Source organism: Eumetopias jubatus, unplaced genomic scaffold (assembly GCF_037043125.1).
Source record: "Eumetopias jubatus isolate StellerSeaLion01/CBP00866 unplaced genomic scaffold, mEumJub1_p1.0 scaffold_5, whole genome shotgun sequence".
Lineage (NCBI taxonomy): Eukaryota > Metazoa > Chordata > Mammalia > Carnivora > Otariidae > Eumetopias > Eumetopias jubatus.
The window spans coordinates 34,138,165-34,149,323 of NW_028274811.1; the positions used below are offsets into that span (position 1 = coordinate 34,138,165).

The window sequence follows — 11,159 nt, forward strand, 5'->3', positions numbered from 1 at the left end:
AAAATAGGAATTGAAGGAAACATCCTTAACCTGACAGAGTACCCATCAAAAACGTATATGACTACCCAAAGGAATCTACAGATTCAGTGCAATCCCTATCAAAATCCCAATGATTTTTTTTGCAGAAATAGAAAAAAAATCCATTCTAAAATTCATATGAAGTAGCAAGGAACCTCAAATAGCAAAAACAATCTTGAAAAAGAACAGGGGTGCCTGGGTGGCTCAGTCAGTTAAGCATCTGCCTTCAGCTCAGGTCATGAACTCAGGGTCCTGGGATCAAGCCCCAGGTCAGGCTCCCTGCTCAGTGGGAGTCTACTTTGCCCTCTCCCTCTGACCTTCCTCCTTGCTTGTGCTCTCTCTCTCAAATAAATAAACAAAATCTTTAAAAAGAAGAAGAACAAAGAACAATCCCCTTCACTTTCCTTAATGTTACATGTGGTCTTTCACCTCCAAGCATTTGTACTGAAGTTCTAGAACACTACTCCAGCCTCTTCTTCACCCATTCCTACCCTTTCAGAGTCATCTTCCATAATGTCTTGGAAAAGTTCTGACCCCTGGATCTAGGTTGGATACCCTTCTTATGTACCTCTTTCCATTGCTCAGTGTTTCCCACCTTGGTAGCAGTTAACATATTCTATTAAAATACTCTATTTAGTTTTCTGTGTCCTCCCCTATCCTGTAAGCTTCCTGAGAACAAGGACTGTGTTCATCAGGTCACCATTTCTTTCTCCAGCATCAATCAGGCAAAGTGCCAGGTATATAATTGTCACCTAATTAAGTGATAATTCAATTTTTTAAAATACAGATGTTGAAGTTAAAGTCTAAGGCACCAAGCACAGAAATGCAAAATATATGACCTTAGAAGATAATGTAGCTAATGTTCTAAAGCTGATCTTACTGCCTTTGAATATAAAATAAGAAGTTGGAGATGTTTGGAGCAAGGGCATCAGTAGCCTTGATGAATGCCTTGAGTGTAATAGTGAAAGTAGTGAAAGTAGTAATACTTTCCTAGCAACTACTATCAAGGTCACATTTGTATACACATTCTTATTAATTCTGAGAAAAAGACTCCTGACTTGAAAGAGCTACTTCTAAGGTATCTTAAAACTAAGATTCTTCAAAGCAACTTGAAAGTCACAAAGCTAACAAGCAAGAAATAACTTGGGTTTGCCTTAGAGGGTGCAGAAATTACTTAGGCCTCTGAGCGTCGCTGCTGACCACCTTAGAAGTAAAAGCCTGCAAGACAATCAGTCCAACATTCCGGCTCCCACAACAAAAAGGGCTGGGCGTTTGGCCCCCAAGCTTCCGGACGGGGAAAAAAAAAAAAAATCAGTCCAGCAGCTTAAAGTTCTCTCTACAGTGACCTGGGTCCTGTGAATGCTGGTCCCCTCAGACCCTGAGAAATAAAGACTGGAATCTCGCACTGGATGCTGGAAGTTGCCTGGGAGAGAAGATTGCAGCAGAAGAAATGGCGGCTCTGCAAAAGTTGCCACAATGCAGAAGGCTTATCCGGCTCTGCTTTCTTTTGGTCGTCTTGTGGGAGGTCGGAGCTGGGCAGATGCACTATTCTGTGCCAGAAGAGATTGACAAAGGCTCCTTCGTGGGTGACATTGCCAAGGACCTGGGGCTGGAGCCCCCGGCACTGGCAGAGCGTGGAGTCCGCATCATCTCCAGAGGTAGGACGCAGCTTTTTGCTCTGAATCTGAGAAGTGGCAGTTTGGTCACCGCGGGCAGGATAGACCGGGAGGAGCTCTGTGCTCAGAGCGCGCGGTGTCTGGTGAATTTTAACATACTCCTGGAAGACAAATTGAACATTTATTCAGTAGAGGTGGAAATAACAGATATTAACGATAATGCCCCTCGCTTTGGAGTAGAGGAACTAGAGCTAAAAATAAGTGAAATGACTACGCCAGGATTCCGAATTCCCCTAAAGAGTGCTCATGATGTGGATGTCGGAGAAAACACCCTTCAGAAGTACGAACTGAACCCAAATGACCACTTCTCCCTGGATGTGCGAAGTGGAGTGGATGGGAACAAGCACCCTGAGCTGGTGTTGGAGCTCGCCCTGGACCGCGAGGAAAAAGCCGTTCACTACCTCCTCCTTGTGGCTTTGGATGGGGGCAGTCCGGTCCGATCTGGCACCTCCCGCATCTGTGTGACCGTCCTGGATGTGAATGACAACGCCCCTATATTTACACAGCCCAAGTACCATGTAAGTGTTCCTGAGAATACGCCCGTAGGCACCCGGATACTCACAGTGACCGCCACCGACACAGATGAGGGATACAATGCCCAAGTGGCATATTTTCAAGAGAAAACCCTGGGAGAAACTCCAGAGGTATTTGAGCTTGAGTCGACATCTGGAGATATAACAATCGCAAAGAGTCTAGATTTTGAGGATGCCAAAGTCCATGAAATTGATATTGAAGCTCAGGATGGTCCAGGCCTTCTGACCAGGACAAAGGTTATTGTGACAGTTCTGGATGTGAATGACAATGCCCCAGAATTTTACATGACATCTGCTACTAGCTCAGTTCCTGAAGACTCTCCCCCAGGAACCATAATTGCACTTTTCAATGTACATGACAGAGACTCTGGGCAGAACGCATTTATCACATGTTCACTCCCTGAGAACCTTCCTTTCAAGTTAGAAAGATCAGTGGACAATTACCACCGACTGGTTACAACCAGAGCCCTTGACAGGGAACAGTTTTCCTTTTATAACATTACTGTGACTGCTAAAGATGGAGGGAAACCATCTCTATCCACGGATGCTTACATTTTATTGCAGGTGGCAGACATCAATGACAACCCACCCACCTTCCCCCACATGTCCTACTCTGCCTACATTCCTGAAAACAACCCCAGAGGTGCCTCCATCATTTCTGTGGCGGCCCATGACCCTGACAGTGACGATAATGCCCATGTAACTTACTCTTTGACTGAAGACACTCTTCAGGATGCACCCCTGTCCTCTTATATCTCCATCAACTCTGACACTGGCATCGTGTATGCGTTGCGCTCCTTTGACTATGAGCAGTTCCAGGATTTGCAGCTGTGGTTGACTGCGTGGGACAATGGGAACCCGCCCCTCAGCAGCAACGTGTCATTGAGCATATTCGTGCTGGACCAGAATGACAACGCTCCCGAAATCCTGTACCCCGCCCTCCCCACCGATGGTTCCACCGGCGTGGAGCTGGCGCCCCGCTCCGCAGAGCCCGGCTACCTGGTCACCAAGGTGGTGGCGGTGGACAGAGACTCGGGCCAGAACGCCTGGCTGTCCTACCGCCTGCTCAAGGCGAGCGAGCCAGGGCTCTTCGCGGTGGGGCTGCACACGGGCGAGGTGCGCACGGCGCGGGCCCTACTGGACAGAGACGCGCTCAAGCAGAGCCTGGTGGTGGCGGTGCAGGACCACGGCCAGCCCCCTCTCTCGGCCACCGTCACGCTCACCGTGGCCGTGGCCGACAACATCCCAGCAGTCCTGGCCGATCTGGGCAGCATCAGGACCCCCGCCGACCCAGACGATTCGGACCTCACGCTGTATCTGGTGGTGGCGGTGGCGGCAGTCTCGTGCGTCTTCCTGGCCTTTGTCATCGTGCTGCTGGCGCTCAGGCTGAGGCGCTGGCACGCGTCGCGTCTGCTCCAGGCCTCCGGAGGCGGGCTGGTGGGCGTGCCGGCCTCGCGCTTTGTGGGCGTGGACGGGGTGCGGGCTTTCCTGCAGACCTATTCCCACGAGGTCTCCCTGACCGCGGACTCGTGCGAGAGTCACGTGATCTTCCCCCAGCCCAACTACGCGGACACGCTCATCAGCCAGGAGAGCTGTGAGAAAAAGGATTTTCTATCAGCACCGCAGTCTTTACTTGAAGATAAAGGAGAAACAATTTTTCAGGTAAATTCCCTTCACAATATACTTAGTAGCTATTGCTAAAATAAACATTTATTTACTTAGCTGCCTCCATTGTTTACCACATCTTTTCTATTTCTCGTATTTCCTTGTGAATATATCAATTCTTAGGAAATGAGTCCTCGTGAATTATTTCTCAATAGTTCTAAGTGTTCACACCCTGTAAGGGGAAGAGGGGCTAGAATCATTGTATCATGAGTATAAATCAGGAGTTAGTATCGGGTGAATATTATTTAGGTCATCAAAGAACATTCCTTTAGGAACTGGTATATCTGGTTTCTCATACTTTCTTTCCCACCCTTGGACAAATCATCTCGTCTACCTGGGTCAGTAATTCTTTCTGTCTTAAAAATATGAAGGTTGAGGGGCCCCTGGCTGGCTCAGTCAGTGAACCATGCGAGTCTTGATCTGGGGGTCATGAGTTTGAGCCCTATGTTGGGGGTAGAGTTTACTTTTTAAAAAATAAAATAAAAAGATATTTTTTAAAAATGAAAGTTGAATTTTATGTTTACTCAAATGCTTTAAAATTCATGGTTTTTGTTTTATATTTTAATCTATGAGTAATGAAATACTTTAGTTTCTTCTCACTCAATTTTAATATTTTTCCTTCAGTTTGGCAGTGAGGTTCTTCATTTTATTTGATTTGTATGACCTTCCCTATTTAAAAAAATGGAAATTTAGAAATAAATATGCTTCACTGTGTTTTAGGAAGGTATGTCATGGTATCTCAGCTTAGCTAAAAATCCTATTGACTTCTAAAGTAGTTGTTGCTTAACAACTACTACTTCAAAGTGATTGAATTATTGTTTGCTCTAAAATAAATGGATAGTGTAATAGTAAATATGTTTCTCTTTGATGTTTTTATTTTTTCATATCTGGAAACCACATTACTTCCAAACATTAAAAACAGTACATATCCTCAAGGGATTCAGAGACCATATCAAATAATTGTCCCTAAAAATGCTCCTTATACATTTCTCCTCGCAAAGATTCCTACCCATAGCAGTGTTAAAAATATTTCCAGTCCCTCACCTAACCTTAGTCTCCCTCACAACCAGTCTTCCTTCCTCATTCCTTTTTCCAAGTTGGCTTTTAGTATGTTTGTTATATATTTTTAATAATGAAGAAGAAAAACTACACTAATGTTCTATATAACTGGGATCATTTTAAATTTGGATTTGGAAGTAATCATATACTAACTGAGTCTTAGGTTTAATGGTATTATCATCTTTCAAGGTGCTGTGATTTTTTATTATACTTAAGGGTATTTGAGGAGAGCTGATCTAAGCCAATGTGTCTCTTGTGTTTTATTACTATTACATAATTCTCTAAGAGATAAAACTGAAATTTATTGTGGAATAATACATCATAACATCTTTACTTCTAGGTAATAAATAAAGTATAAACTGAGAAAAATTAAAGACAGAGTTCCTTACAGTGTTTATACTACCTCTTCATAAGAATAAATGCCTTATGGATAAGTTTATAACCGTACATGCTTGAAATGACAAATATATTTCTATTTCTGTGCTTGGAGAGAAAAACAAATACAGAGAAAGCATTTCTGGAATACAAAACAAAAGTTTATCTCTACTAGTTTCAGTTTGGGTCTTTAAAGAACACCCTCACTCTAGATTTAGGCAAAGTGAACTACTTCCAGTATCCTGAAGTTCTTTGGTTTCTCTCTCACATCTAGACATTGCTATACTGTTCTCTCTCACATCCAGGCCTTTTCCCTGATCTACTCCTGTCATGTTTCTTGGGAGAGACTTTGCTAACCTCCAAGGCCAGGTTGGAGGCCCTCGCATCACCTTTGGCTTCTCCCATTATGGTAGCTTTCTCAATGCACTGGAATTCCTTGTTTGATTGTATCTTCATAGCTTGGGGGGGGAGTGGTTATGTTCATATCATTTACCTTAAATCCCCACATATCGTCTAACATCCAATTATATGTTTGTTTAATGAATGGGCTAAATTAAAATATTGAAACTAAGATGTCAGGCTATCAAGGACAAACTTCGATAAATATAATTATAAATATGGCTGATTTTTTTGTGGTTTTTAAATTTTGAACATTTCAAAACAGTAATTCCAGCATACTTAAAGCAATATTGGTGGTGTTAAGGTTAGAGCATGGCTTCCCAAGGAAGTTGAAGTTACATACTTTAACATATAGCAATTCAACTGTGTGAAATAGATACCAGTCCCATTACCTCTGATAAAGACGATTTCAGGTGTTGGGAAACTTAAAAATTACTAACTTGGGTTTGTCTGAGAGGGTGCAGTAAACCATTAGGCCTCTGAGTGTCGCTGTTGACCATTCAAGGCTGAAAACGGAGCTTGAGCGCTAGTCCACCATTTCCTTGTCAGACTCCAGAAGATCCGAGGCTGCTACAAACCTCACTTTGTCAGTCAACCAGCTCTGTGACCCATAAATTAGGACCATAAAACGCTTAGTTCCTTGAGAAAAAATAAGATTTGAGTCCGTCGCGGGCAATTGGAACCGAATTCACAGAAAATAATTCACCAAAGAGGAAATGACAAAATATCTGAGATTCAAACACCGCAGGGGACTGACCCTGCTGTGCGTGCTTCTGGGGACGCTGAGCAAGACTGGATCCGGGCAGATCCACTACTCAGTGCAGGAGGAGCTGGACAAAGGCTCCTTTGTGGGCAACATCTCCAAGAACCTGGAACTTGAGCCCTGGGAGCTGGCGGAGCGTGGAGTCCGCATCGTCTCCAGAGGTAGGACACAGCTCTTTGCTTTGAACCTGCAAAGCGGCAGCTTGGTCACGGCAGGCAGGATAGACCGGGAGGAGCTCTGCGCTCAGAGCGCACTGTGTCTGGTAAAATTTAACATCCTGGTTGAAGACAAATTGAAAATTTTTGAAGTAGAAATAGAAATTAAAGACATTAATGATAATGCTCCCGATTTTCTAACAGAGGAATTGTTAATAAAAATTGGTGAACTAACGGCTCCTGGAACTCGATTTCCACTTAAGACTGCATTTGACCCAGATGTGGGCACGAACTCCCTTCAGAACTACCACCTCAGCCCCAATGACTACTTTTCCCTGGCTGTGAAGCATGTCTCTGATGGGGCCAAGTACCCAGAGCTGGTGCTGGAGAGGGCTCTGGACCGTGAGCAAAAGAAAGTTCACCAGCTTGTCCTCATTGCTTCTGATGGTGGAAACCCTGTCCACTCTGGCAACTTGTGCATCCAAGTGATAGTTCTGGATGCAAATGACAACCCACCAGTATTTACTCAAACTGAATATCAAGTAAGTGTTCCAGAGAACTTGCCAGTGGGTACCACGCTGCTCACGGTAAATGCCACTGACCCTGACGAAGGATTCAATGCTCAAGTGTCCTATATTCTAGATAAAATGCCTGGAAACGTCGCTCAGATGTTTGATCTCAATTCAGTGACTGGAGATATATCAATTTTAAAAAGTCTAGATTATGAGGATGCTACATTTTATGAAATTAAAATTGAAGCACAAGATGGACCTGGTCTCCTTTCAAGAGCTAAGATATTAGTCACAGTTCTGGATGTGAATGACAATGCCCCAGAAATTATAATCACTTCTCTTACTGGATCAGTCCCAGAAGAGGCTACTGCTGGAAGAGAGATTGCCCTTATCAATGTGCATGACCGGGATTCTGGGCAAAATGGGCAAGTCACAGTTTTTGTCCTGGGAAATATGCCATTTAATTTAGAAAAATCAATAGACCAATATTACCGCTTAATGACAGCCAGATCTCTAGACCGTGAACAGGTGTCTGAATATAACATCACTCTCAGAGCCATAGATGGAGGAAATCCCCCACTGTCCACGAGTACTCATATCACTCTGCATGTTGCAGACATCAATGACAACCCACCTGCCTTTAGTCAGTCCTCCTACTCTGCCTACATTCCTGAAAACAACCCCAGGGGAGCTTCCATCTTCTGTGTGACTGCCCAGGATCCCGACAGTATCCACAATGCCCACATCACTTATGCACTGACTGAGGATACTATCCAGGGAGCGCCTCTCTCCACCTATGTCTCCATCAATTCTGACACCGGTGTCCTGTATGCGCTCCGTTCCTTTGACTATGAGCAGGTTAGAGACCTACAGCTATTGGTGACAGCCAGTGACAGTGGGAACCCTCCACTCAGCAGCAATGTGTCATTGAGCATATTTGTGCTGGACCAGAATGACAATGCGCCGGAAATCCTGTACCCCGCCCTCCCCACCGACGGTTCTACCGGCGTGGAGCTGGCACCCCGCTCCGCAGAGCCCGGCTACCTGGTCACCAAGGTGGTGGCGGTGGACAGAGACTCGGGCCAGAACGCCTGGCTGTCCTACCGCCTGCTCAAGGCGAGCGAGCCAGGGCTCTTCGCGGTGGGGCTGCACACGGGCGAGGTGCGCACGGCGCGGGCCCTACTGGACAGAGACGCGCTCAAGCAGAGCCTGGTGGTGGCGGTGCAGGACCACGGCCAGCCCCCTCTCTCGGCCACCGTCACGCTCACCGTGGCCGTGGCCGATAACATCCCAGACGTCCTGGCCGATCTGGGCAGCATCAGGACCCCCGCCGACCCAGACGATTCGGACCTCACGCTATATCTGGTGGTGGCGGTGGCGGCAGTCTCGTGCGTCTTCCTGGCCTTTGTCATCGTGCTGCTGGCGCTCAGGCTGAGGCGCTGGCACGCGTCGCGTCTGCTCCTGGCTTCCGGAGGCGGGCTGGTGGGCGTGCCGGCCTCGCGCTTTGTGGGCGTGGACGGGGTGCGGGCTTTCCTGCAGACCTATTCCCACGAGGTCTCCCTGACCGCGGACTCGTGCGAGAGTCACGTGATCTTCCCCCAGCCCAACTACGCGGACACGCTCATCAGCCAGGAGAGCTGTGAGAAAAGTGAGTCCTTCCTGGTATCTCAAGATTTACTGCAAACGAAAGGAGACCCCAACCTACTTCAGGTAAGTTTATTTCTTTCTTGAAATACTATGAAGAACAATTATGCCAGTGTGACTTATATAAAGATTTAATGCACATTTATTTGAAAATAAAACAATATGTTAGTCCTTTGTTCTGTTGCTTAAGTATCTGTTTCTTCTTCTGGGCCTATGGTAGAGCTGATCTTCCTGACCTGGTTATGACTGAATGGACCTAAGTAACCAGTTCTGGCCAATATATTGTAAATGGAAGTAATATGTGCCTCTCCCTGGAGGAAGCTCCTGTTGGCATTTTAAGAATTTCCAGATCTCTAAGTTATTTTTTGAAATTGTGACTGTTGCTTCTACCTGAGTGCTTGAATAACTATATCAAGAGAAGAGCTCTGTGGTTGTCATACATTGGTGTGTATACCTGTGATAAATACTTTTTTTTTCATTTTAACTTCCTGTGATTTGAAATTTGTCACTCCAACCTACTTAGCTTATCCTGACTGATATAAATAAAAATATAAATATTAGGTATTTTAGGCTCCTGTAAAATGATGCTTGCTCTTTCCAAGCCAGGCCACACTCTTTTCATCTCAATGACAAAAACTGTTGAGTAAAAATATGTACAGCTTGGTCAAGTGGTTTTACCCGGACTATATTCCCTACTGTGTATACCTAAAGTATGTGTGCGTGTATGTGTGCATTCATATTGATTTCAGCCTTTTGTCTGAAGGTGGGGAGGTCAATTGCCTAAAGTGATATGAGTCTTGGAGGGACATTTCTTGTCCTTTGAGAAGGATTTTAAAAAATGCAAGGAGATATGTCTCAGCCTCAGCAGGACATTTCCAGATCAGCTACTCCAACAATAAAATAGAGTCCTACAACTTTCTTGAGCCAGAAATTGTTGGCCCATTTTGAAATTTATGAAATTATTTTCACCCATGAAATCACCTCAGAGAGTCATCCAAAATGAGACCAAAATATATTTCATTAGATTTCAAATAAAGGAACATCTGTCTCCCTCAATATATTAGAAAGAGATATATTCAAGAGTGTGAGATGCAGGGCTTGAGCAAAATAACTGAGAGCAGGGACAGGTGTATTTTCACTCAAACATGCAAATACATCACAGAAAAAAGGCACATGATCTTCAAAATGTCTTCTTTAAGGAAAAATCTTTATGATGTGATAAAGTGATATTAGTATCACTTTCCTCATAATGAGAAAAATTACTAAATGGGTAGTACCAGGGGAATTTTAGATGCTCAAAGCGAATTTTCTAAGAATCTTGATAAAACAAAGCCTACATAAATGTTGTGAAAGTGTACAGAGTACAAAGGCAGTACAATTTCCATCTACTTGTATAGATAATGAAAGGTCTCAGACATTCCATTTCACTAAAAAGGATTTTCTTAAGGATGGGCAAGAATTCATTACAATAGAAAGGGGAACAGCAAAAGGAACAGAAAATATAAATTCATGAAGTAGGGAAAACAGTGAAAATCATGTCAGGAAAATAGATAATAGTCTGTTCTGACTGGAGTGTAATGTGGGTATGTATTATTCTACTTCAAAACAGTAGAATAAATCATTACATTGGTATCTAATTTGGTAGTGCATTTGAAATAAAGGTATTTGTTTTAGTTAGCCAAGATGAGTTCAAGATTACAGGGTAAGTTCCAAAATTGAGTATCTAAGGACTCTCAACACCCCTCCAAGATTTACCAGTGATCAAGTCAAATTCATTATACTTATTAATGGTATAAATCAGCTGGAGCTGAGTATTGGCATTATGGAGTATTGCATATACATTCATATAGTAAAAAGCACTGATTTCATAAAAATAAATATGGCATTCACAAGACTGAGCTGTATAAAAGCATGTGTACTAAATTGGTCGCTTTTTAAAAAGATTTTATTTATTTATTTGACAGAGAGAGAGAGAGAGACAGCGAGAGAGGGAACACAAGCAGGGGGAGTGGGAGAGGGAGAAGAAGGCTTCCCGCAGAGCAGGGAAGCCTGATGCAGGACTCGATCCCAGGACCCTGGGATCATGACTAGAGCCAAAGGCAGACGCTTAATGACCGAGCCATCCAGGCGCCCCTAAATTGGTCACTTTAACAAAATATCAGGCTGTGCTGTACTTAATGGGAAGATTTCCTATGCTTTTAAAAAGTGAGCAATACATTAAAATAAGTCTAGGGTCTTGATTCACTCTTTTTTTGCAGACTGTATCTTTGGAAAGTATTACTGAATTGATAAAGTTTATGGAGAGAGTTAAAATACTATGTAAGGGAGGTTATGGATTTTACAAAAATGTAAAGATCATA

At 43.9% G+C, this 11,159-nt stretch overlaps 2 protein-coding genes across 2 annotated transcripts; both read left to right on the plus strand.

Moving 5' to 3' along the window:
- Nucleotides 1-1,029: 1,029 nt before the first annotated feature.
- Nucleotides 1,030-4,268, plus strand: LOC148164328 (protocadherin gamma-A2-like). The gene has a single exon (XM_088023625.1). The coding sequence runs from the start codon at nt 1,469-1,471 to the stop codon at nt 3,926-3,928; it is 2,460 nt and encodes an 819-aa protein (XP_087879751.1). The 5' UTR covers nt 1,030-1,468; the 3' UTR covers nt 3,929-4,268.
- Nucleotides 4,269-6,385: 2,117 nt separating this feature from the next.
- On the plus strand, nt 6,386-8,934 carry LOC148164329 (protocadherin gamma-A3-like). The gene is given in 1 exon segment (XM_088023626.1): nt 6,386-8,934. A coding segment is annotated over 1 exon segment (2,493 nt). The 5' UTR covers nt 6,386-6,441.
- Nucleotides 8,935-11,159: the final 2,225 nt, after the last annotated feature.

Excerpts from the sequence above, each read along its gene's own strand:
- LOC148164328 (XM_088023625.1), top strand. The coding sequence starts at position 1,469 with ATGGCGGCTCTGCAAAAGTTGCCACAATGCAGAAGGCTTATCCGGCTC.